We start from the raw sequence: 27,350 nt of genomic DNA on the forward strand, positions 1-27,350 counted from the left end.
CAGCAGGGGTAAAAAATCTCAGACATAAGTGTTCGGTGGCGGCCTCATTGGGGGACCAAGAATTAACGCAACTGTTCGAGTGGGGACCCAGAAAGGGCGAAAATTATGGTATGAATGTAAACATTGAACTAGTGGTCTCCCAGGGGAGTCAGGTCTGGGGGGTTGTCCCTCGGGAGACACCGCTGGCCGGGGACATCGGGCGTGAGGACAAGATACGGACCAGACTGTCTTGAGGCTGATTCCGGAGGGTGAATACTTGGTGGCGGTAGAGAGGCAAACACTGGTTTGCTTTCTCCCCCTTCAGTGGCTACGGAGGAGGGAGCGTCCTATGCTGTGGTGGTAAGAAGGACAGCCTGGTCCTTGGCCTTAAGCTCCCTTCAGTGGCAGTCAGGACTAACCTCCTGACAGAGGTGCTTCAGCCTGCGACTTCTTCCTCTGAACCCCTATTGCCATTCAATAAAACCCTTACTGATGTCCTCCTGGGCACTTGGTCTAAGCCCAGCACAGGGGCTCCTGAGGAGAGGGCAATTGCCCGCCGCCACTGCCCGGCCCCAGGCAACACAGTGTTCCTGACCCAACACCCTTACCCCAGAGAGCTTGGTGGTCCATGCCTCTTCTTCTAAGGGCGCGTTCCCTTCTGCTACTCCAGATAGGTAATCCAAGAAACGGACCATCTTGGGAAGCAAATGTTCTTTCTCCAGCTTGGCACTGCAGTTGGTGAATACTGCGTGCCTCTTTGGCCGCTATTCCCATACCATCTGGAATACGGTTGCACAGGTGCTGCCTCAGTGCCTGGAGAAGGCTCGGCGGTTCTCTCCCAGGCAGTTGCGGATGGTAGAGATGCAGCCAAATTCGCAATTCGGTGTGGACTGGATACCACTGACTCGCCACGTCAGTAGCCCTTAAACGCTAAGCCTGGTTGGGGACATTTCTCTTTTCAGGGGATGTCCATTCAACCTTGATGGACAAGCCCTTTGATGGCCGTTGTCTTTTTGGTGGCAAAGATTTGGCGCTTTAAAGACTCTTGAGCTACGGCCAGATCTTTTGTGCCTAACTGTGCCTTCCAGTCCACTCCAGTCTGCTTTTCGTCCCTTTCGTGGCTACAGAAGGGGCTCCCAACCACGTCCGGTCCCTTCTAGCCACTGGTTCATGCAAGCTGTCCAGCCTCTGAGTGGCCGTGGACGTGGGACTCCGCATCCTCGTGGGTCTGGGAGCCAGCGGGCGGGCCAGTCCACCATCTCGCCACTGCCTCCAAATCTTCATAGTCCGACGTTCCAGGCCCATCTTCAGCCAGTTGGAGGCAGGATTCGCCATCAACACCTCCACTGGCAATCCATCACATTAGACAGGTGGGTTCTTCAACTCGTCAGAAGGGGCTACTCCCTCAACTTCGAGTCTACCCCTCCTCCATGCCACCGTCTTACGAAAGCATGTGGGAGGATGATTTGGCACTTCTCCGCAAGAAAGTCTCTGCTCTTTTGGCCAAGGGAGCTAGAGAGAGGGTCCCTGAAGTAGGTCGTGGTTGCTACTCCCGCTACTTTCTGGTGCCCAAGAAGGACAAAGGCCTGCATCCTGTTCTAGACCTACGGGCTCTCAACCGCTTCCTCCGGAACGAGAAGTTTAAGATACTCATGTTAGCTCAAGTTCTATCTGCTCTCGACCCCCCCCGGAGACTGGATGGTGACGTTGGACTTGCAGGATGCTTATTTCCACATTCCCGTCCTGCCAGCTCACACACGGAGGGCCATGTGCACTTTCAGTTCACTGTACTCCCTTTGGCCTTACCAGTGCACCTCAGGTTTTCACAAAGGTGATAGCGGTGGGCGCAGCTCATGTGCACAGATCCGGGGTTCCAGTCTTCCCCTATGTCGACGACTGGCTATTGAAGGCGGGATCGGCCCAGGCTGTCGTCTCCCACCTCCAGACTACGGCGGTCCTCCTGCATTCGCTGGGGGTTCATTATAAACGTGCCAAAGTCACACCTGACTCCCTCTTAGAAGTTCCCTTTCATCGGAGCTGTTCTGGACACAGTGCAGTTTTCAGCCTATTCACCCGTACAGTGAGTCCGTGATATTCGGGTTATGATACAAATGTTTCAGCCTCTATCCCGAATTTCGATGAGAATGACTCTAAGGCTGCTGGGCCGCATGGCCTCCTGCATCCTGCTGGTGGATTATGCATCAGGGAAGTCTTTCCAATTATGTCCAGATCTCGTAGGGAACTGTGACACAGCTGCAGTGGTGGTTAACGAACCAAGATTGGGTCAGAAGCAGATCCCTCTCCCTTCCCCAACCAGATAGAACGGTAGTGACAGATGCGTCACTTCTGGGATGGGGCGGCCATCTGGGAGATGCAGAGATCAGAAGAGTCTGGTCTCCAGCGGAGTCTGGGCTCCAAATCAACCTGCTGGAGCCCTGGGTGATCAGACTGGCACTGAAGGCATTCCTTCCCTTTCTCAAAGGGAAAGTGGTGCTGGTGTTCACAGACACCACCACCGCCATGTGGTACTGCAACAAACAGGACGGGGTGGGGTCATGGACCCTTTGTCAGGAGGTTCTACGCCTTTTGACATGGCTGGAACATCAGGCCATGACCCTGGTGGTTCAACACCTGGCAGGCTCTCTGAAGACCAGAGCGGACAAACTCAGCTGTCGGTGCCTGGTGGATCACGAATGGCGTCTTCACTCAAGGGTGGTGCAAGGTCTCTTTCAGCGGTGGGGAGAGCCTTGGTTGGATCTGTTCGCCACCAAAGAGAACATGCAATGTCAGCAGTTCTGCATGTTGGAGTTTGCAAGGCGGCACTCACTCGGCAATGCTTTTCGTCACGAGTGGAACTGCAGCCTCCTGTACGCCTTTCCGCATGTACCACTTCTTCCTGAGTGATCAAAAAGATAAAGCATGATCGGGCCCAAGGTATTCTTGTGGCTCAGGACTGATCACGAAGAGTCTGGTACCCCGAGCTTCTGAGCATGGCAATTAAACCTCCGATCAGACTGCCCCTTCCGTAGGATCTTCTGTCGCAGCAGCAGGGGCCGGTTCTTCACCCAAACCTGTCCAGTCTTCACCTTCTTGCGTGGAGATTTAGTGGTGGCAGTAGACCGCTTTCGACCTTCCGCCCGAACTCAGTGATGTCATCTTGGCAGCCAGGCATCCCTCCACTAAATTGGTATACACTTGTGGGTTGAACAAGTTTGTGGCATGGTCCACAGCAAAGGCTGTTGATATCCTTTCTGCCCCTCTTTCAGAGGTCCTTTTGTATACACTTTCTTTCGCACGTCCTCAACATAATATCCTAAGCCGACGACATGCAGCTGATCCTCTCCCTCACCAAGGACCCTCTCACCGCTAAATCCAACCTCCACCAGGGAATAAAGGCAATCGCCGACTGAATGAAGGAAAGCCGACTTAAGCTGAACTCAGACAAGACGGAGATCCTCATCCTCGGGTCCAACCCCTCAGCATGGGACGACTCATGGTGGCCCGCAGCACTGGGGACCCCCCCGGTCCCCACCGACCACGCACGCAACCTGGGAATCATCCTAGACTCAAAACTCACCATGACCAAACAAGTCAACGCAGTCTCCTCCACCTGCTTCAACACCCTCCGCATGCTCCGCTAGATCTACAGATGGATCCCGACAAACACAAGGAAAACAGTCACCCAGGCCCTAGTCAGCAGCAGACTTGACTACGGAAACGCCCTCTACGCCGGAGCCTCGTCCAAGCTCATCAACAGACTACAGAGAATCCAGAACGCCTTGGCACGCCTGATCCTCGATGTCCCGCGCCGCAACCACATCACCCCCCACCTGAGGAACCTGCACTGGCTCCCCGTTGACAGGAGAATCTCCTTCAAGCTCCTGATCCACGCACACAAGGCACTCCACAAGACCGGACCAGCCTATCTCAACAATCGACTCTCCTTCTACGTACCCAACAGGAAACTCCGCTCTGCTGACCACGCCCTGGCCACGGTCCCGCGCATCCGTAGAACAACCTCCGGAGGCAGGTCCTTCTCCCACCGCGCCGCCAGGACCTAGAACACCCTCCCCCTCTACCTACGACAAACCGAAGACCTGCTGACCTTCAGTAGACAACTCAAGACCTGGCTCTTCGACCAGTAGCAGCAGCACTACCCACCCCTACCCCCTCTCCACCCCCAGCGCCTTGAAACCCTTACGGGTATGTAGTGCGCTTTACAAATTACATGATTGATTGATTGATTGGTCCAGCAGGGCTCTGCTCTGGTCACTCTCAAAGGTTATCTCGCAGCTATCTCTGCTTTTCTTCGCCTGCCAGATCAGCCAGCCTTTTTCAAGTCTCCTATTGTTAACATATTCTTTCAGGCCATTACTCATCTGTTTCTTCCATCTTCCTTCATAATGCCGGTTAGACCTGGCATTCCTTGGCGTGATTACCCCTGACTTTTTGCCTCTACCGCCTCTATTGTTGATGCTGTGATGGATTTCGTTTGACTGGCTTAGATGCTTTGAGCACTTTGCTCCCTGTATAAAGTGTAATGATAATTGGTTATCCATGATTGGTATGTTTGCCTTACTAGTTAAGTCCCTAGTAAAGGGCACTGTGTGTGCCAGGGCTGGTAATGCAAATGCTACTAGTGGGCCTGCAGCACCAATTGTGCCACCCACACAAGTAGCCTTAAAGAGAGAAGTCAGGCCTGCCACTGCAGTGCCTGCGCGCAGTTTGGTAAACTGCCATGTTGTCCTGACAAGTGCACCCACTTGCCAGGCCTTACTCTTTCTATGCACATCAGACACCCCTATGGTAGGCCTAAGGTACCCCCCCTGGGCAGGGTGCAGTGTATGTGAAAGGTAGGACATGTACTGAGGTGTGTACCATGTCCTGACAGTGAAATACTCTCCATTTCGTTTTCACTGTTGAAAGGCCATCTTGCCCATAGGACAGAATGGGGAAAGCTGTGTAATATGTTTCCAGCCCATCTTCCCAAAGGCTTAAGATGGAGAGGTGATGTTTAGTGTGCCTGAACTCACAAGTCAATAACACATCTTTTTGTGAAGGTGGTTTCTGCATTGTGTGTTTAGAAACCACTCTTTTAGAAGTGGCTGAGTTGTTGTGCTCTACATTTCTGTGTCTCTCTGCCTGGTTGTGGATTGACTGTCTGGATCTAAAAGTGATAGGATCTGAGGAATGTCTTGACCCAGGGGAGGAGGTGAGACAGCAACAGGCTGACCTGCATCTGGAGTGTAGGGGGAGGAGTAGCCCCTGGACGTGAAGGGGCCTGGGCTGCCTTCATAAAACAATGGCTCCATCTCCTGCTGAGTGATTGAGGGTCCAGACCCCCACTATCACAGGAAGGTGTCACTGGCAGGGAGTCACTCAGAACTGGTTTAGACAGGGGCCAGTGCCCCCCTGAACACAAAGACTTCAAAGACATTTAGGGGTATAAATATGAGAGCTGAAACCCCTGGACTTTGGAATGGAACTGTTCAAGACTGTAAAGGATTAAAACTGCTTCGTGGTCAAGAGGAACCTTTGCCAAGGAAGAAACAGCTGAATAGACTGAAGGAAAGGACTGACCCTTGCTGTGTGTTCTGGGGCTGGCCTACAGTTTGCTGCTTTAACCAACGAGAGCCTAAAGGGACTTTGCTGTGTCCCCTTGCTTGAAAGGACTTTGCTGTGCTGTGTCCTGAAGTAACTTAAACCCAAGGGCCCGAGGAGAACTGGCTCCTGTTTTGGAAACTCAGGAACACAAAAGTTTCCAGAAGTGTCTCAGCGACGATGTGTGCATGTGCTTTGTGCATCCTGAGACCTTCGTAAGAAATGCCCTGTGATCGTGGGCACCTGGAGTCAAAGCGAGTCTCAACGACACTGTGTGCGTGTGCTTTGTGCAGCCTAAGACCTTCATGAGGATTGCCCTGTGACCATGCACACCCGAAGTTTAAGTGTGTCTCATCGACGCTATGTGGGTGTGCTTTTTGCTGCCTGAGACCCTAGTAAGAATTGCCCTGTGATCGTGGGCACCAGGAGTCCAAGTGAGTCTCAGCGACGCTGTGTGCGTGTGCTTCTTGCAGCCTGAGACCTTCGTGAGGATTGCCCTGTCATCGTGCACACCCGGAGTCAAAGTGAGTCTCAGCAACGTTGTGTGGGTCTTGCAGCCTCAGACCTTCGTGAGGATTGAGGATTGCCTGTGATCATGTGGACCCGGAACTCAAGTGAGTCTCAGCGACGCGGTGTTGGTGTGCCTGAGATCTTCGTTAACGCCACTGCCCGTAATCCACAAATTCGCATCAGAGGCCCAAGTCGCGAGAACAGGAGAGGAGAGCGAGGTCACACCCCCAGGTAACGTTAGTCGCCACCTGGGGTGGGTGCGGGCTTGGAGAGAGACGCTCTCGGCCTCTCCCATTCTTGCAGCGCGAGCCTCTGCTTCAGGTCGTAATGCGGCCCGTACTTGCTAAGGAGTGGCAGTCCTGGGCCAGAGTGTGGAGCTGCACGTTGGTTTACACCATACCTGTGTTGGGGGCATATGTTGGCGATAACTGACCGCAAGTCAGTACGAGTGGCGGAGAGACCGTCTAAAGCATCGTGATCGATGCTGGAGTGTGTTACGCATTGTATTATTTCTGCATTACGAACTACCTGATTCTCGCATTCCGCATTGCATTAGTTTGCAGAACGAACTACCTACCTGATTGTTGCATTACGCATTGCATTATTGCTGCATTACGAACTACCTGATTGTTGCATTACGCATTGCATTAGTTTGCACAACGAACTACCTGATTTGCATTACGTATTGCATTATTTCTGCATAACGAACTGCCTGATTGTTGCATTACGCATTGCATTCGTTTGCAGGACAAACTACCTGATTATTGCATTACGCATTGCATTATTTCTGCATAACGAACTGCCTGATGGTTGCGTTACGTATTGTATTATTTTGGCATTACAAACTGCTGGATTGTTGCATAACGAACGGCATTATTTTTACAGTGCAAAGAGCCTGATTCTTGCATTACGAACTGCATAGCATTGCATTAGGACAGCATTGGATCATCAAGAATTGCTCATTAATACCGTCAGAACCTACAAGGGCTGGCTGGCCTAATAACTGGCCAGGAGGCATATTACAAATACGCATATGTTGGATTTTTATCGTGTGGTCTCATCGTATATCTTTTTATATAAACGTATACTTGTTTTGCTATTAAACTAGTGTGGATTCCTTTTGTGGTGTCATCACTGGGTCACTGAGAGCATGATTGCAAATTCTTTACATATTTGCCTTGAAGATAAGCCTGGCTGCTCGTGCCAAGCTACCAAGGGGTGAGCAGGGGCTATCTGAGAAGGGGTCCTTCCTTTCCCTGACGCAAGGGTCCCTACTTGGCCTAAGGTACCTACCTCATCCAACTAGGGAATCACGGTGCTAACTTTGAAGGAGCGGTTGGGACCTACCGTTGATGGTCAGCGGGTTTGGAATTTGAACGTGTATTTGCAAATTCACTCACAGTGATTGGTGTACATCTCTAGGTTAGCGCAGACCACGATGTAACCTAATATTGTGTTTTGATTTTTTTGGTTCTATTTTTGAGCGACCTTTAAGCTACACATCATGTCTCAGATGAGTCAAGTAGCCAGTGAGGTTGCAGAATTAAAGTTCAACATTGAGGCATTTCTTACCTATAAAGTTGATCAATTGAGGCAATTCTGCAGAGCTTTGGGATGTCCCATGAAAAGTAGCGCCAAGAAGGAGGAGCTTCAAACGGCCTTGAGGGCCTGGTGGGAAGCCAAAGGGGCTCGGGAGACGGGTGATGTTGAGGTGAAAGAGGATGACCCAGGGAATGGATTTGGTCCACAGGATTTGTCAGTGTAGGGAAAAGCCTAAAGGGCTGGTAGTATCCACTCAGGGAGTAGTTTTTCACCGGAGGAGCTGGAGGAAAACCAAAGGGTCAGAGAGCATGATTTGGAGGTTTTAAAACTTAAAACTCAAGCAGAAGAGAAGAAGCTGCTAATTGAAAGTGAAAAGCGAGCAGAGGAGAGCAGGAACGCTCTTGCCTTGGAAGAGAAAAAGATTCTCTTAGCTCATGAGTTAAGCATGAGGGAGCTGGACATGAAGGTTAAACAGGCAGAGTTCAGTTCAAATGGTGGCAGCACACAACCAGTGCCAGTGGGTAAGGTGTACATTCCCAAAGACTTGGTGCGAGATTACCAAAGGAATCATGACATTTATGCGTGGTTCACAGCATATGAAATGAAAATAACATTTATAAAGCGCATGCTCACCCGTATGCATCCCAGCGCTATCGGCAGCACTCAACACTTAGGCGGTCATCAAGGGAAAAGATGGGTTTTTACTTTCTTTTGAAAGGTCAGATGATCGGCCTCTAAGCGTATATGAAGAGGCAAAAGATTCCAAAGCTTTGCCACATTATACGAGAAGAGTCGGCCCCCACTTCGAGCTCTTCTAATTTTCGGGACTGTGATCAATGCATATGAGATCGCACTGAGGATGAATGAGGTGCCTGAAGGTCGTTGTAAGTCCGTCCATGCCTGTAGACTGTCTGCCGGGGAACGACCTGGAGAGTTCCCCCTGGAAGGAGGTGGAGCGCCAGGCGCATTTGGAGATGTTGGGTCTGCCTGAGTGGGCTTGTGTGACCACTCGGTCTATGGCAGCCAGTAATGGTGTTCAAGAGGACCTGGAGCCTGAAACAGTGGCCCAGGTGCCTGCCTTAAAGATAAGAGGCAGGGGGCGCGGGAAACCGGCCCCCAAAATTCCCATGGTCCATGAGGAGGCAAACCTTGAGGGGGATGCCCTGGAGCCTACGGGGGAGCAAGTAGCTGAACTGGGGGACCTACCTGAGCTGACCAAATGGCAGCAGGAGGGAGGGCCCTCCAGGGAGGAATTCTGTGAGGAGCAGAAGGGCCCTTCTCTTGTAGGTTTGCGGCAACAGGCAGCAAACCAGGCAGCCGGTGATCTGTCCGGGTCACACTTGATTTACTGGGAGAACGATCTCCTATATAGTGAGCCGAAGGTTGCTGAGCCTGGGTCAGCCCGTGCGCTGGTGGTACCCCAGCGTTTCAGAGCCTTCCTACTGGGGTTGGCTCATGATGTACCTTTAGCAGGACATTTGGGGCAGGACAAGAAATTTGAGAGTCTTGTCACCCACTTCTACTGGCCTCAAATGCGTAAGAGGTCTGATACTCATTGCAGGACTTGTCAGACTTCCCAGGCAAGTGGTAAGAGTGGAAGGAAGCCCAAGGCTCCCCGCCAACCTTTCCCTGTAGTCAGCACCACCTTTGAAAGGGTGGGTATTTACATCGTGGGGCTCCTGGATCCCAAGACAGCCATGGGCAACCGGTTTATCCTGGTCTTGGTGGACCATGCCACCCGGTAACCGGAAGCCATCCCTCTCCAGACTGTGACAGCCCCCGTGGTTGGCCGTGCACTGATTGGGATTTTCTCCCGTGTGGGGTTCCCCAGAGAGGTGGTGTCCGACAGGGGTACTAATTTCATATCGAGGTATATGAAATCTCTGTGGAAGGAATGCGGTGTAACCTATAAGTTCACCATGCCTTACCACCCCCGAGGTAACGGTCTGGTTGAGAGATTTAACCGGACCCTGAAGGGCATGATTATGGGTCTTGAGGAACCCATGAGGCGTAAGTGGGACCTCCTCCTACCATGCCTATTGTTTGCATACAGAGAGGTGCCACAGAAGTCTTTAGGGTTCAGTCCCTTTGAGCTCCTGTATGGGTACCCTGTAAGAGGACCCATGAGTTTGGTGAAGGAGAGCCGGGAGAAGGCTCCTAGTAAACCCCCCAGGATGTATATAGCTACATGCTGGCCTTCAGGAACCAAACTAGGCGTTTCAGGCAACTCGCTCATTCGAATCTGGAAGCCAGCCAGGAAGAAATGAAATGGTGGTACGACCAGAATGCCACTCTGGTCGAGTTTCAACCTGGACAGAAAGTGTGGGTGATGGTGCCAGTGGAGCCTTGCGCGCTCCAGGATAAGTGGATGGGGCCTTATGAGGTGGTGGAGCGCAGGAGTGAGGTGACCTACCTGGTTGACCTACGGTCTCCTAGGGACCCTTTGAGGGTCCTCCATGTGAACCGCCTCAAACCACACTTTGAGAGGTCTGATGTGACCATGCTCTTGGCTACAGACGATGGGGCGGAAGAGGAGAGTGAACCTCTTCCTGACCTCCTGTCATCCAAGGAGAAAGATGGGTCAGTGGATGGGGTGAACCTCTCACCTACCCTGACCCCGGAACAGCAGAGGGACTGTCGTCAGGTATTAGGTCAGTTCTCCTCCCTGACCCCAGGAGTCATCCATTGGTGCGTCCATGATGTGGACACTGGAGACAGTCTGCGTGTAACACAAAACTTTTACAGAGTAGCTGATAAGGTCAGGGCCAGCATCAAAGAGGAGGTTTCCAAGATGCTGGCGCTAGGGGTGATTGAGCCATCCAGCAGCCCCTGGGTTAGCCCAGTGGTCCTTGTGCCAAAAGCTGCTGCACCAGGTGCCACCCAGAACTCCGGTTCTGTGTGGATTACCGTGGGCTCAATGCGGTCACTAAGACTGATTCTCACCCCATCCCCAGAGCTGATGAGCTCGTGGATCGGCTGGGAGCTGCCCGATACCTCAATACATTTGATTTGACATCTGTGTACTGGCAGATTGCCTTGACCAAGGGGGCCAAAGAGAGGTCAGGGTTCTTAACGCCAGAGGGACACTACCAGTTCCGGGTTATGCCCTTTGGGTTGAAGAACGTCCCTGCCACCTTCCAGAGACTGGTTAACCAGGTGCTGTGTGGGCTGGAGGAATTCAGCACCATCTACCTGGATGACATTGCTGTGAAGTGTTAAAGGCCTTGCAGAGGGCAGGCCTAACTATCAAGGCGGGTAAGTGACAGATAGGGCAGGGTTCTGTGGTGTACTTAGGACACCAGGTATGGAGCGGCCAGGTTGCACCCCTACAGGCAAAGATTGATACCATTCTGGCTTGGGAACCCCCCAGGACCCTGACAGGAGTGAGGGCCTTTCTAGGACTCACTGGGTATTTTTTTTTTTATAAATAATTTTTATTAAGTTTTCTTCAAAGAAAAACATGAGCACAAATCAACAATATAAATGAAAATCAATAATAAACTCAAATCATAACATCATCGTGGCATGGTCAAAGGAAATTGCACCATATCCCGAAAATAATAGCCATCAAGTGTACAATGAGAACCAGCATACATCACAATTCTGTGCGACATCAAGAGATCTTAACAAGAGGAACCATATCCTACAGCAATTTCAGCCACATCTATCAGTAGGTTATACTAGGACTCACTGGGTATTACAGACGGTTTGTGAAGGGGTATGGCACCATTGTTGCCCCCTTGACAGAACTGTCGTCAAAGAAACAGCCCAAGAAGGTGATCTGGACTGATGCCTGCCAGACCGCTTTTGATGCTCTGAAAACTGCCATGTGCATGGCGCCCGTGCTCAAGGCGCGCCTGATTTCTCCAAAGAATTTGTAGTGCAGACAGATGCTTCAGAGAATGGTGTGGGAGCGGTACTCACAATTGAATGACGAGGGCTTGGACCAACCCGTAGCTTTCTTTAGCAGGAGTCTACTTCCCATGGAACAGAGGTGCAGTGCAATTGAAAGGGAAGCTTTTGCTGTGGTCTGGGCGCTGAAGAAGCTGAGGCCTTACTTGTTTGGGACTCACTTCCTGGTTCAGACATACCACAGGCCCCTCAGATGGTTTATGAGAGGTGAGAACCCAAAACTGTTGAGGTGGTCCATCTCCCTACAGGGATTGGACTTCACGGTGGAACACCGACATGGAACAGAACATGCAAATGCTGATGGTCTGTCCAGATTTTTCCGCCTTAGTGATGAGAACTCCCATGAGGGTGGGTAGTTCCCCCCCCCACTTTTCGGTTTGAGGGGACACGTGTTAGACCTGGCATTCCTTGGCGTGATTACCCCTGACTTTTTGCCTCTACTTCCTCTATTTTTGATGCTGTGATGGATTTAGTTTGACTGGCTTAGATGCTTTGGGCACTTTGCCACTGCGGATCAGTGTCAAAGTGCAAGTGCTCCCTGTATTAAGTGTAATGATAATTGGTTATCCATGATTGGTATGTTTGCCTTACTAGTAAAGTCCCTAGTAAAGGGCACTATGTGTGCCAGGGCTGGTAATGCAAATGCTAGTAGTGGGCCTGCAGCACTAATTGTGTCACCCACACAAGTAGCCTTAAAGAGAGAACTCAGGCCTGCCACTGCGGTGCCTGCGCGCAGTTTGGTAAACTGCCATGTTGTTCCCACTTGCCAGGCCTTTTTCTATGCACATCAGACACCCCTATGGTAGGCCCCCTGGGCAGGGTGCAGTGTATGTGAAAGGTAGGACATGTACTGAGGTGTGTACCATGTCCTGAGGTGTGTACCATGTCCTGACAGTGAAATACTCTCCATTTTGTTTTTCACTGTTGAAACGCCATCTTGCCCATAGGACAGAATGGGGAAGACTGTGTAATATGTTTCCATCCTATCTTCCCAAAGGCTTAAGATGGAGAGGTAAAGTTTAGTGTGCCTGAACTCACAATTCAATAACACATCTTTTTGGGAAGGTGGTTTTTGCATTGTGTGTTTAGAAATCAGTCTTTTAGAAGTGGCTGGGTGTTTGTGCTCTAATATTTCGGTGTGTCTCTGCCTGATTGTGGATTGACTGTCTGGATCTGAAAGTGATAGGATCAGGGGAATGTCTTGACCCAGGGGAGGAGGTGAGACAGCAACAGGCTGACCTGCATCTGGAGTGCAGGGGGGAGGAGTATCCCCTGGAGGTAAAGAGGCCTGGGGTATTGCTGAAGAAAAAATCTCGGGAGTCAAACTGATCCCTGGGGGAAATTCTACAAAAAAAGAAATCTATAACTAACGTATGTTTCTACCAGATACATTGTTACCGAAGGTAAATAGCTTGTTCTCTAGGTACTATGCTAACTTTTAACTAAAGCAGTAAATAGCTAGTCTGTTCTTAAAGTGACAGAGATGATTCATACAGCATACCTGTGTTTTCGTAATGGAGTATCAAGTTTAGCTATTTCTAATCACAGCTTGTACGAGGCTGGAACATTAATAGCAACCGGCTGAAGGTAACATCTTTCCGATGTCACCTCCATCGAAAGTTGATGCTTCAATTTGGCATGACCTGTCCATCGATAACCCTGGCGCAAAGGCTCTCTCTGATCTATAGTCTAAAACATGGCTTTTTATAAAATCTGATTATCAATATTATTTTATCTATTTTATTATTTTGTAAATAATGCTGGAACTAGTAGACACTAAAGCAGTATTAGGAGAAACAATCATAGTGACAAATGTGCCTGCTTGATTATACAGGATATATTTAGAGTTTATAAACAATTCTGGAAAGCAGGTGGAAAGGGTTCAGACATTTATAGCTTTTTAGGTCTCGCCTGAGCCAGCGCATGCGCTGTCTCAGGCGAGACATTTAGTAAGTGGTTTTTTAAAGTGCTACCCCCGGCTTTTGCTGGCCTAAAGCTTGCGTTCATTCGAGCGTGAACGTGCACAGCTGCCAGCTTTCAGCGCCCGAGGCGCCATCTGGAACGTGATTACTTTCACTTTTGGCGGTGCTGCGCGCGCACCACTCGCGTGTTTGTCGGCGCGCGCGCACCCCTGCTTTAACTTTTGCCGTCTTGGAGTATGCATAGCTTCCTGATGGAAATTTAATATAAGTTACATCTATGTTATGAGTGAGACACTGACTTGCAAAAAGTGCTTTGTTAATCATTTCCTATAAATAAACTAAAAGTACTATTCCATCGGTGCACCACAGGTCAAGTACTTTCTATCAAAGAATTGTGCAATCAACCATGACAAACATCTAAAACAACAATAACAAATACAATTTACAATTAAGCATGTGATTTGAAGGCAATTGGGAGTTATTATTAGTCACACTTAGTCCAACATATAAAGGTAAGAATTAGTTCCATCTGAGTGACTTCTTTGCTGAGGATGTTAATGGTACTCAGAATAAAATAGCTAAAGGTTGCAGGTCGATGGTGGCAAGCAGCTGAAATTTAGAATTCAATAACTTATTTTCTTTAACCATGTTGTATAGAAGCACACCTGTTTCACAGCATGGCTGAAAGTGAAATTAAACAAGCATTGGCATAGCCAATAGGTCTCGAATTTGTGACCTTATAAGTGTTTAGCCATGCAATAGTTGGTGTTGTTGCACCAAGCATATTCTGCTGCATAACTAAATACTTATAAGGTCCCAAAAGCGAGACCTATTGGCTATGCCAGTGCTTGTTTATGCATGTCTAAAACTTTCATACTTGAAAGAAATAGAAGAGTACAAAACAGGCAAGGAATGGAAATTATAAAGTCAGAAAAGGACAGAGGATAAAATGGGAACTGTCACAGTGTTCATGGCGGAAATAAGAAGCAAGGGGGAGTGATAGGAGGGTGAAGATTGAGATTTATTGCTGTTCTAGTGGGTATACCTCCCATTTTTGTAAAATGCTAATGTAGATGATTGACACTTTATATAAAAATGTTTTGACTAACATAGCCAAAGTGTAATTTCACATATCTGTATTAATTTACAACAATTCGCTTTTGACAACATTCTTTAAAAAACATCCTAAAGCCAGGACCACTCCATGGTTAGCCAAAGATAAAAGAAAATCCAGCGCAGCCTCAACCATGTTAATAGATTTCACACAAAACAGGGGGCGAAAAAAAGTTAAGATTTTCAGAAAAGGGGAGAACAAGCAAATAAACATGATGCAACAATTTATCTTTTGAGATTTCACAGTGCAATCATTCGAAGTCACAACATGCATTTTGTTGAGAAGTTAAGACGAGAAGACCAAGTCTAAAGCTATGAAGAACATGCCTAAATTCTGGGTACAGAATGAATAATGATAATTGCTACTACCCAACATATTTTTCACTTGTGTCCAGAGTTAAAGATTTTATCCCTCCCACATAGTTCTTATCCTCTAGCATATTCCCAAAATTCATTTTCTTTTAAAAAGGTGCTATTCAGTCCATGCTCTATAAAGGTAGTGTCTGACAAACAAATGCCATATTTTGCTACTAAATTCGTGGCACCTATATTTTCCAGCCCGTACAAAATCATTGTCCAAATTTTCTCTAGACACCTCCACCCAATTCAGGTCCCTCCTTGTGCAAATTTGGCATGCATTTCAGCACTAGTGTTTAATAACTGAAATCCAAGCTTCAAGCCTCAGTCACGGTGCACTGAGGTAATGCAAATGCTCTTTGTAGCTGTCTTCTCTCAAGACCATTACATTTAGCAGTTTAATACAAAATGCTTTTGGGGACACAGTACAAAGAAGGAGGAGTTACCATAGCCCTGTATGCCCTTATCAGTAGTGCTATAGACTATCCATACAGGCTACTGTAACATTCTAGATTCCTTCCATAGACGTCCAAGAATAACTGACCATAAATGCAATGCTTTTCCTCCATTTCAAGGTATTTATTATAGTAGCCCCTAAGTACTTTATTCCTTAACAGTGGGCAGTAGTTTCCTACCTAAAAAGCAGGTTAACTTATTTTTCTGCATCTTCTCAATATAATGGTCTTGGTTTTGTTGGCTGTTAATCCTATTAATATTACAGTATTCATTCAGTAGATCCAGTTGATGTTGCAGACTCACCTTGGTTCAAGCCGTACTCACTTGTTCTTCGGTGTAAAAAAGGACATTAATGAATTTTAAACTAACCCTTGGGCGGCAGCTCTGAGAATTTAATAAAGCGCAATTGGAGGTCATTCAGAAATAAAGAAAACAGCATTTGCAATGCAATCGGTCTCGCCTTTGGGACCATATATGTATTTAGCTATGTAGCACATTAGCCTGGGTGCTGAAACATCTACTGTTCTTTAACATGGAGGGAAAGTAAGCACCAAACTGCGGAACACGCCAGGTATGGGAACACATGGAGAAAATTACTGCATACCAGCAGGAAATTGTACTGTCCAAAGCTCTGTTTTTTAATATAAAATCAGCCCCTTCGGTGGTCATATCACTGAAAATACAAGATTTGAATAAAAATATTGTCTGCTGGTGCTCGTTGAATACAAGTTTCTATGGCCTGGAATCTAGGGAATGCTAAAGTGATTCTGGTATTTTACTGACCTCTGCTGGTCGTTTTCTATCAAGAAAGTTAAATAGAGGCAGTTGCCGGAAAAATTAAAAAAAATAAAGTCCCTAAATAGAAAGCAATTCTGGTATTTTATTGCCCTCTATTGGTCGTTTTTTTATCAAGACAGTTAAAGCAGAGGCAGTTGAACAAGCAGAAATCAATTCTGGTATTTTACTGACTTCTATTGGTCGTTTTCCTATCAAGACAGTTAAATAGAGGCAGTTGAACAGAAAAATAAGGTCCCTAAGCCAAGGCAGAAGCAGACAAGTCCTAGGGCTGATCTCCAGATCCCTCAAAGTACATACAACATATCTTCCAGACAGCACAAGCCCTGTCTAGGCTCGACCTAAAAACAAGGGTGAGGGGTGGGTTGGGATAAGACACATCCCTGGTTTAGCCCATTTTCAATTGGGATCTTTTTCGAGAATTGACTATGACAATCAGATTATGCTCTGGTCTATGTGGAATTGCGAAGCCATCTAATCTTATTTGAAAGGTTGCTTACAATCTTAATGACCTTCAATTTTTGTCACAGCAACTCTTTATCTTCCAATTCATATATATCACAGGTTGATGAAACATGTGTATAGGCTACTCCTACCCATTGCTTTTGACTTACAGGCCATGTACCTTAAAGCAAAAATGTAGTCCAGGTAATTCATTCCAGGTCTGAACCAAGCTTGTTCCCAAGGGATTGATCCATACCTAGTAGCCCATCCTCTGGATGGAACAAAAGGATGGGTCGAAGATCTTATTACGAATATCAAGAAGGGAGGTCAAGCGATAAGTGCTTGGAGCTGTTCTGTTGCCTGTCTTGAAAATTGTGTTTGAGGCATATGAGCTGCAGATCACACACTTAGGATAGTAGATCGCCATCTGGTGTTGGGCTCGGATGCTTGCAGGTTGTTGTTGTCTTCGGAAGAAGTCTTTGGTCACGAGATAGTTGACTCCTCCCTTGGACTACAGTGCGCATGGGCATCCACTCCATCCTCAGATTGTTTTTTTCCGCCATTGGGTTCGGATGTAACTTCGGAGGGATATGGTGTAGGGTCAGGTATATCTGGTAGAGGGTATGCCCAATCATCTAATGGTACGGTATCTGGATCCGTGAACGTATTATAAGGATCACCCCCTCCCCCTAGGTCATCATCATCATCCTGTGGAGGTGGTGTATGTGATGGAGATGGTAGAGGTAAGGGTGGTGTAGGCAGAGGGGGTGGGGTAGAAGGTGGTATGGGAGAGGAAGGAGGAATAGGTGATGTTGCTGAGTCCTTCTTTTTTATAGGAACTGGGGCAGGTGTTGTGTCCAGTTTCCGTTTCTTACATGGCACTGCAGTGACATGTCCAGTCTTTGGATTAATATAGATCCTTTTTTGTGTTGGATCTGGATGGAAAAGTTCTTGTTCTTCAGTAACAGATTTTTCGCCGATTTTTTTCGGTTCCGATCGAGGTTTTGGTTGATCGGTAGAGTCTTTGGCTTTAGGAGGTGTATTATAGTCCTTAGCCAGTGGTTTCGGTGCCGATGAAGGTTTCGGTGCCGATGAAGGTTTCGGTGCCGAAGTTGAGTGTTTCGGCTTGGGAACTTTCGGTGCCGGTTTATCTATGGGCCTAGATGTTTTCGGTGCCGAAGGTGTCGGATCCGATTTCGGTGCCGAGGGGTCTTTTGTCTTCGGTGCCGGGGGTACAATTACATGCGGCTTACTCGGGCCCGAACCACCGGAAGGCTTATGTTTCTTCGGACCCGAGCCCGGAGGCGGGGCTTCTGAAGGGTGTTTTCGGTCTCGACTGAGGCCAGCTGGCGAAGTCTTGACCAATGCCTTAGGTTTTGGAGGGGTTGGGGCAGGGGCAGTGGTACTCACGCGTTGCCCCGGAGTAATGGGGTCATCTGAGTCGTCTGCTTCTGAGATGATTGTAAGTTCCTCGGAATCCTCTTACGGGACATCGGGACCCTCGTCGAAGATGGTTACTGGTTCCGGAGCTGGTCTCTGTGCCATGATATGGCGTCGAGCTCTTCGATCCTGAATGGTCTTTTTGGATCGAAATGCTGCGCAGGCTGGACAGCTGGCTTCGTCGTGTTCCGGTGATGGTCACTGTGCCAAAATTTTGCTCCACACTGGGGGCAATTTTAAAACGACGTCCTTTCCATGAGCCGTAGGCCTCACGGCGTGGATAGGCCCAGCAGCCCGCGTCGACGTCCGGAATCGAGCAGATGAATTTGATGTCGAGTGAAGGTGCTTCGATGTAGTTGTAGAAGTTTTTTCGATTCGAAAAGCTTGTATTTGAGATTTTCAACCGGAGTTGGAAAAGTTACATCCGAACCCAATGGCGGAAAAGAACAATCTGAGGATGGAGTGGATGCCCATGCACACTGTAGTCCAAGGGAGGAGTCACCTATCTCGTGACCAAAGACTTCTTCCGAAGACAACAACAACCTGCAAGCATCCGAGCCCAACACCAGATGGCGATCTACTATCCTAAGTGTGTGGCTCTGCAGCTCTACATGCCAAGAACAGATGCATACTGGTAAGTAGCATATTCCTTTTTTATACGGGGGCCTGTCCAAGTTTATGATTGTGATCTAGTACATAATGAGGTTTGAAAGAGTATATAGTAAAGCTTTACCTGACAAAAGAGGGGCTCTTTTTAATAACTGCCGTTGGGATACCATTCGCACCATCGGCCCTTCTATTCCTTAATGACATAATTGTTTATTATTTTGTCTTCTCAGAACCAACTTGCCACATCTTCATCAAATGTTAATTTGGTTGTCATTGATTTACTGCCTGATTAGCCTTTAAATAGTAAAGCTAAGTTGTGCACCCAATCCATTTCAGGGATATCTGGTTCTAGAACTGGATGGGAACCATTAGAACCCTTAGATACAAATCTCCAAAAGTACCCCATATCACACCATTAACAGCCGTCTTCATCTGAATACAGACAGCACCTTTCACCTTTGTTTCTCCCATTAAATTGTGTGATCAATTTAGCTGTTTAAAATTGCATAGATCAATTGGGTGTTAGGTCTCTATGCAATACCTTAAGGTCCTGTGAAGGCGCTTGTCTTCTAAGGCATTCACTGTCAAACCACAAAGAAAAGGTATTAGGTTAGCGTCACTAGATATTGTTGACAGTACAGATTTTAATATCCCTTTGTGCTGAATAAAAAGGCATGTATACCATAATAGAGCAGTGTAAGGAAACAGGCTTATTGCAGGTTCAACCCACCCCCCACACTTTTTCCTCCATTTGGACTCCAGTGCTGAGGGTTTGGACTCAGAGTGCAGACCAGGCACCAGTTCCAGTGCTCTCTCCCTAAAATATGATGAATGTGAATTGGTATCCCCAGTTGCCAAGGACCTTAGCCCTATATACGTCCCTGGTAAGGGGAACCAGTGGTACCCAAGGTAGGGGAATTAAAGGGGTCACCAGAGCCTGCAGCGCTGATTGTGCCACCCTGTGTGATCCAAGTAAAAGAGGACGGCAGTTCAACCATTTCAGACTGCAGGAGCAGTGCAAACTGCTCGAACTCGGCTTTGCCCTCATCATGAGTGGCAAAATCATAGCACAATTTGTAATATATGGCATTCACCCTTTGGCCTCCTGAGCCCAGGCGGTAGGGCGCATTATATGAAAAGTGTTGACATACAAGTGCAAGCTTGTATGCCCATAGAGTAGCCCATTTCCTTTAAGGGTTACTATAAGTGTTCATGGGGCCATAGGATAACGTGGGCTGGCACCTGAGCATCCAGAGGCTGCTAGCTTCATTATGGTCTCATGTTTGGTATCACACAACTTGTCTAATCAAACCAACGTGTTCCAAAAGTTGGATTTATTATGCCATGTACCCAGGTGGCTTCCTTAGAGGTTGCCCTCCTGGTTGTCCCAGCCTTTCCTGTGCCTTGGCTTGCAGCTTGTAGCTGCTGCCACCAAAACAGGAATCTGACCCCTTGCCAGGAGGTGTGAACACTCCCAGGAGTCAAAAACAAAGGCTTGCCTGGGCGGACGGTGTAACCTCCCCCCTCCCCGACAGGATGGTTAGTATAGTGGTACATCAAGGCGGTGAACTTCAAAGCCCTCACCGCCTCTGATATGCAACCAGGCTTCTTCCCAGAGGAGAAAAAAGCCAGCCCCCTCTCCTAGGCACAATTGTAACTCGGCAAGTGGGAAAATTAGTTAGTCACGAGGCATACACCCCCCAAAGTCTAGTCTCACCGATAAAATGAGCTACCAGGCCTTTACAGCCGAAGATGGGTTCTGCCATTTTTAAAAGTGGCAGAATAGAAGCTTCTGGGTAGAAAAGGTGCCACCTGCCACAGCAAGTGTTCAACTCAGACCTGGTTTAATGCTGGGGCTAGTATCCCATTGGCTACCAGCACACACACCCCTAACACCCCTAAATCTAGGATTTAAGGGGTTTCCGTGGCACCAGAACCTAAGATCTGATCAGCTTTCTACAAAGGACAAAGCAGAGACCCGAGTCGCCAACTTCAGGGCCTGCACAAAGCAAAGGTGCGATACCCTGCAATTTTGGCAACCACCCTGCAAATGAACGACTGTGACTCGTCCTGGACCAGAGACCGGTTCAAGGGAAAGAGGAACTCCTCTGCGAGCCAAAGACAGCTCCAGAACTCCCTTTGACTAGAGGCCCAAGTAAAACGCCCAGGTAAAACACCCTTCTAGAATCAAAGAATAACTGGCCATCGGACCCTCCAAGGGATTGCCCAAAATTAAATGGTTTAGTGCATTGTGGGAAACATAGTCCTGACCTCCAGCAAGTTGCAGGTGGTTACTGTTTTCCCCTGGACTCCAACAACCCAAGGCTGGGTTTGCTGTGACCAAGGCTTGTTGGTGGCCTGCCGGCTACCACTACCTTTACTCAACGCTGTGCCTTGAGGAAACTCCGCAACACCTTCAACCCGATGCCTAAGTGGCCCCATTGTTGAGCTTTTGCACCCCTTTCCTCACTAGCCATCCAAGCAGCAAAACCTGCATCCGCGACTCCTGCGTTCAGCCCCTGGGACAGCCAGCACTACTCTGCACCTGGTTCCTACAAGCGAAGTAAAATTCAACTGACTGCCAGACCCTGGTCCTGGGACCGGCATCACTTTACCACCCAGTGATTTCCACTGAACTTGACCCACAAGTGACAGATTGTCACTAGTGCTTTTTCCCATTGACTGCAACGTTATCATATTGCAAGAATGAAATGCACTGATTTTTTTTTCCTTTTAAAACCCTAACTCAGTTTATACTCCACCGATTGTTTTCGTTTTGGTGTCTACATTCATGTAAAAATCTGCTTTATGTTTATAAATTGGTGTTGGATTTCTGTTGAATCGTGTCAATGTCCATGTTGGTACTCTGAAATGCTTTACACATGTTTCTCTATTAAAGCCTGACTGCTCTGTGCCACACTACAAGGACTGAGCTTGGGATTTATTTGTGTGAATCCAAAGGACCTATTTGGGGTAACGTGAAGGTATTGCGAAGGGAAGCCTAACCAGCCTCGCCACATAATACCCCACTTTCCTACAGTAAGCATTCAGATTGGTACATTAACCATATATTTGACCATTGATGCAATAGATCTGTATTCTATCTATGTATCGATGGTGTTCACCCATAGATAGCACAGAGTTAAGTTTTTTATTCACAGTTTCTCAGTCACTTTGTATGTGAAAGGAACCACATATCCAGATGCTTTATTTGTAATAACGATTCACAAAGCTATGATGTACTGTACAGTTTTAGGAGGTGTATAGGAAATAAAAAGAGTACTTATGATCCTTTTCCCTTAATAGGAACTATTCAACTACGAGAACATCAGAAGTATGTTGAAAAGATCCTTGCAGAGGAACTAAGTGATATGAAAGACGACCTCTATCAGTGCCAAAAGGAACAAGAAACCTTTGGAGATCTGGAGGTATGTGGTGCAGTCACTTACACTCTTCATATTTTTAAGATGATTGTTGTGCTGCTGATGTTCCAAAAGTTATTATGTATTATAATATTAGAGTATATATTCTAACCAAGGAAGTAAATTGATTCAACAAACAAGAAGGCCTACTGTCTGAATTTGTAGTTTATTAATTTTGTCAAAAACATGAATTGTTTTATTCTTAAAAGTACTTTCTGCTTTATATCAGCATGTGAAATAAGTCAAAGTGCACAAAAGGTGATTAATAACTAATGTAGAGGTTTCTTTTTGCGATTAATAACTAGACAAAAACCACATCTTTAGACAAACTGTCACCAGGTTAAAACATGAATACTGAATATTTGTCGATATTGTCTTTTTGTTGAAAGTATATATTGGAACTCAAGACCAGAGATGTGTTTGCATTCCATAGATTTTCATGTCCTCAATAACCCCTCCTTAAACACACATGCTTTTCTGTTGAACTTTAAGGCTCATGAGCCTCCATTAAATCTTTCTTTCGTTATCTGTGGCACTTCTGCTCCTTAATAATAGTCTAATCCTGAAGTATTACTCATCTTTGACTTTTCTTAAGATGCCAGATTGGATCCATAAAATGATTCACCAATGCTTCCAATCAGAGCTATGTGGCGCTGCTACAGCTTTCTCCCTTGAAATTATGACTTAGGTTCATCAATGCAGCAACTGCTACTGTGATGTGCATCACAGATTCGAGAATCTTGATCTGCTTATTGTTTTCATGATGATATCACAGGTTTTTCTGGAATTGTTTTTTTTACAATTCTCGTTTTTACCTTGGAACGGGTCACTAGCAAAAATTGTACATGATGTCTAAAGTGTAAGAGACAGATGTTTATGTGCGACACCGTTAACCCTCCCAACCTTCCTCCTTACCTCCATGTATGGTTTGACAAGAACTACTTTAAATTACATCAAATACTTCCTTAATGCACCCAAAGCTGCCAGGGATAAAGAAGTTAAGCTTTTAAAAAACGTTTTGGGTGTAGCACCATTATAAGAAGGGGTCTAATCATGGTCCACTTCATGGGGCCAGCTGGTGTCTTACCGTCTACCTGAAGAGTAGGTTTCCCTCTTGACACTCCAAGAAAAGGAATCCCAAAAATAAGTCATTTTCTTCATATAAAAAATACACCTCTGATTAAGGGCGCCTATGGCATTGGCACTGTTCTACCTTGCTAATGGACACTCTCAACCAATTCATAATTAGGAAAAGTAGTCTAACATTAGTTCTTCTTCATGGGTTCTTCATTATGTTTTAGTTACCCTAAATATCGCCGTCTATGTGTGGCATCCTGCAATATCTTTTGAAAGGTGATTAAAATAACTGATTAGTTATTCTAAAAACTTTATTGCCAACATGCTCTTTTGATGTTTGTTTTAAAACCAAACTATGAATATCATCATACCATACCAATTATACATTCGTAAAATTCTATTTGAGTTTAGACATGCATAGAAAAGCTTTCCAGGCCAAAGCATTTTGTATTTTGGCTCTTTTAACAGAGAAAATGAAAGAAAGCCATAGTTCTACAGACTCCGATATGTAAATCTATGCTGTTATTTTATGGTAGTTCAGAAGATCCTCGGCTCCAGAATGCAGCATAGTGCCAGTTGGCCCTTAAGACAATTTTTTACCTCTATGAGTAGGGTCCATTAGAACGGGGTATAGCCCTTCATCGGGTTTGTTATCACCTTTTCACACAACATTTTTAATCCCATATTGAATAATGATTTTTAAATAGAATAGGTTATAGTAAACTATTGTTTGTTCAGGCGGGAGTCGATAGCAATAGGTAAAGATGCCTGGCGATTTCTTGTGATGGCGGTCTGATACAGGATGTCCATATGGTTCCCCCTCCATGAGGCCTTATTAGAGATTATATAAGGTCTCAAAGAATGCTATGTGATGTTTTAGTATAACCATTACAGTTTAATCTTTATTTGGACTATCTTGCTATTCTACCACAATACACAGGGGTAGGCTCAACTAGTTTAGTTGGTTAGGGCCTTGCATTTTTGTCTTGATAAATGCCACTGACCCTTTCTGTATCTGTTAGCAGAAACATGTTGCAATAAATAACAACAATGGTCCAATCAGAAAGACTAGCAAAAAGGACAGAGCTAAACAAGTTAACTTATCCTACTCTCATTTATCCAAAACAACCTCCTCTACTCTAAGGAAGGGGGTGAAATATTGCTTCTATCAATTCGAGGGAGTGTATATCACAGTATTAACTCTTAATACACACAAAGGGATAAATGCATACATTTTTATATGAAACCCAACAGTATAAATACATTATTTTCACATGGTCTTTAGAAGAGAAAATGAGAGAATTAAGCGCTAAAAAGAGTGGCCCGGTGGAGGTTGTTTTGAATAAATGAAAGTATTTGTTTAGCTTTAACCTTTTTGCTGATCTGTCCGACTGGACCTTTGTTGTTTAGTATCGCAATTTACCCAGGTCTTTCGTGTTATTTTCCTGTTTCTCCATTGTTCCTTGTTTCCTGTCCATCCCCTTTCCCGTTGCCGCTGGCAACTCCCTTTCCCTGTCCTGCTGGCCCCCTCCCGCCCACCCCTTTCCCGCTGGCACTCCCTTTGTCGCTGGCCCCCCTTTCTCTGTGCCGCTTGCCCTCCCCTCCCGCCCACCCCCTTTGTCTGTGCCGCTGGCCCTCCCCTTCCGCCCACCTCCTTTCCCTGTGCCGCTGGCCCTCCCCTTCCGCCCACCCCTTTCCCTGTGCCGCTGGCCCTCCCCTCCCGTCCACCCCCTTTCCCTGTGCCGCTGGCCCTCCCCTCCCGCCCACCCCCTTTCCCTGTGCCGCTGGCCCTCCCCTCCCGCCCACCCCCTTTCCCTGTGCCGCTGGCCCTCCCCTCCCGCCCACCCCCTTTCCCTGTGCCGCTGGCCCTCCCCTCCCGCCCACCCCCTTTGCCTGTGCCGCTGGCCCTCACCTCCCACCCACCCCCTCTCCTTGTGCCGCCGGCCCTACCCTCCCGCCCACCCCCTTTCCCTGTGCCGCTGGCCCTCACCTCCCACCCACCCCCTCTCCTTGTGCCGCCGGCCCTACCCTCCCGCCCACCCCCTTTCCCTGTGCCGCCGGCCCTACCCTCCCCTCCTGCCCATCCCCTTTCCCTGTGCCGCCGGCCCTACCCTCCCCTCCTGCCCATCCCCTTTCCCTGTGCCGCTGGCCCTCCTCTCCCGCTCACCCTCTTTCCCCGTGCCGCTGGCCCACCCATCTTTCCCTGTGCCGCTGGACATCCCCCTCCCCCCACCCTCTTTCCCTGTGCCGCTGGCCCTCCTGCCCACCCTCTTTCCCCGTGCCGCTGGCCCTACCCTCCCGCCCACCCTCCTTCCCCGTGCTGCTGGCCCTCCCCTCCCGCCCACCCTCTTTACCTGTGCCGCTGGCCCTCCCCTCCGGCCCACCCCCTTTCCCTGTGCCTGCTGGCCCTCCCCTCCGGCCCACCCCCTTTCCCTGTGCCCGCTGGCCCTCCCCTCCCGCCCACCCCCTTTCCCTGTGTCCGATGGCCCTCCCCTCCCGCCCACCCCCTTTCCCTGTGCCCGCTGGCCCTCCCCTCCCGCCCACCCCCTTTCCCTGTGCCCGCTGGCCCTTCCCTCCCGCCCACCCCCTTTCCCTGTGCCCGCTGGCCCTTCCCTCCCGCCCACCCCCTTTCCTGTGCTGCTGGTCCTCCCCTCTCGCTCACCCCCTTTCCCTGGGCTGCTGGCCCCCCCCTCCCACCCACTCCGTTCCCTGTGTCACAGACCCTCCCACCCACCCACCCTGTTCCCTGTGCTGCTGGCCCTCCCCACCCACCCTCTCCCTTTCTCTGTGCCGCTGGCCCTCCCCTCCCACCCACCCCCTTTCCCTTTCCCTTTCCCTGTGCCGCTGGCCCTCCCCTCCCGCACACCCCCTTTTCCTGTGCCGCTGGCCCTCCCCTCCCGCCAACCCCTTTCCCTGTGCTGCTGGCCCTCCCCTCCCGCACACCCCCTTTCCCTGTGCCGCTGGCCCTCCCCTCCCGCCCACCCCCTTTCCCTGTGCCACTGGCCCTCCCCTCCCGCCCACCCCCTTTCGCTGTGCCGCTGGCCCCGCCCACCCCCTTTGCCTGTGCCGCTGGCCCCCCCCTCCCGCCCACCCCCTTTGCCTGTGCCGCTGGCCCCCCCACTCCTACCCACCCCTTTCCCTGTGCGCTGGCCCCCCCACCTGCCCCCTTTCCCTGTGCCGCTGGCCCTGCCCACCCCCTTTCCCTGTGCCACTGGCACTCCCCTCCCGCCCACCCTCTTTGCCTGTGCTGCTGGCCCACCCCCTTTCCCTGTGCGCTGGCCCCCCTCCTGCCCCCTTTCCCTGTGCCGCTGGGCCCACCCACCCCTTTTCCCTGTGCTGCCGCCGACCCCCGTTCCCTCTGCCGCCGAACCCCTTTACATCTTCTGCCGACCCCCTTTCCCTCTGCCTGCTGGCCCCGCCCACCCCTTTCCTTTTGCTGCTGGCACCTCCTGCCCACCCCTTTCCTTTTGCTGCAGGCCCCCCTTTCCCTTTGCTGCTAGCCCCCTTTCCCACCACCTCCCACCCACCCCTTTCCCTGTGCCGCTGGCCAACCCCCTCCCACCTTCTTTACCTGTGTCGCTGGCCCACCCCTACCCACCCCCTTTCCCTGTGCCGCTGGCCCACCCCCTTTCCCTCTGCCGGTGGCCCCGAACACCCACCCCATTTCCCTCTGCTGCTGTCCCCCGCACACCCCCTTTCTCTCTGCCGCTGGCCCCCACTCACCCCCTTTCTCTCTGCCGCTGGCCGCCACCCACCCCTTTCACTGTGCCGCTGGCCCCAACCTTTCCCTGTGCCGCTGCCCCCCTCCAAACCACCCACTTTCCCTGTGCTGTTGCCCTAACTTCCACCCATCCCCTTTCCCTGTGCCGCTGGTGCCCCCTTCTGCCCATCCCTTTCCCGCTGATCCCCCTCCCACCCACCCCTGTTCCCTGTGTCGCTGACGCCCCTCCCACCCACCCCTGTTCCCTGTGTCGCTGACCCCCCTCCCACCCACCCCGTTCCCTGTGTCGCTGACCCTCCTCCCACCTACCCCGTTCCCTGTGTCGCTGACCCCCTTCCCACCCACCCCGTTCCCTGGGTCGCTGACCCCCCTCCCATCCACCCCGTTCCCTCGGTCGCTGACCCCCCTCCCACCCACCCCGTTCCCTCGGTCGCTGACCCCCCTCCCACC

General features: G+C 49.1%; 1 protein-coding gene across 2 annotated transcripts in view; it reads left to right on the forward strand.

Moving 5' to 3' along the window:
• Positions 1 to 27,350, forward strand: part of CCPG1 (cell cycle progression 1) — a 436,684-nt gene that overhangs the window by 334,886 nt on the left and 74,448 nt on the right. For both annotated transcript variants that reach the window (XM_085644140.1, XM_085644141.1), the window contains exon 7: positions 21,987 to 22,108. In XM_085644140.1, coding sequence (XP_085500266.1) covers positions 21,987 to 22,108 — 122 coding nt within the window. The remainder of the gene's footprint in view (positions 1 to 21,986; positions 22,109 to 27,350) is intronic.

This window comes from Triturus cristatus, chromosome 3_1 (genome assembly GCF_964204655.1).
Source record: "Triturus cristatus chromosome 3_1, aTriCri1.1, whole genome shotgun sequence".
NCBI lineage: Eukaryota > Metazoa > Chordata > Amphibia > Caudata > Salamandridae > Triturus > Triturus cristatus.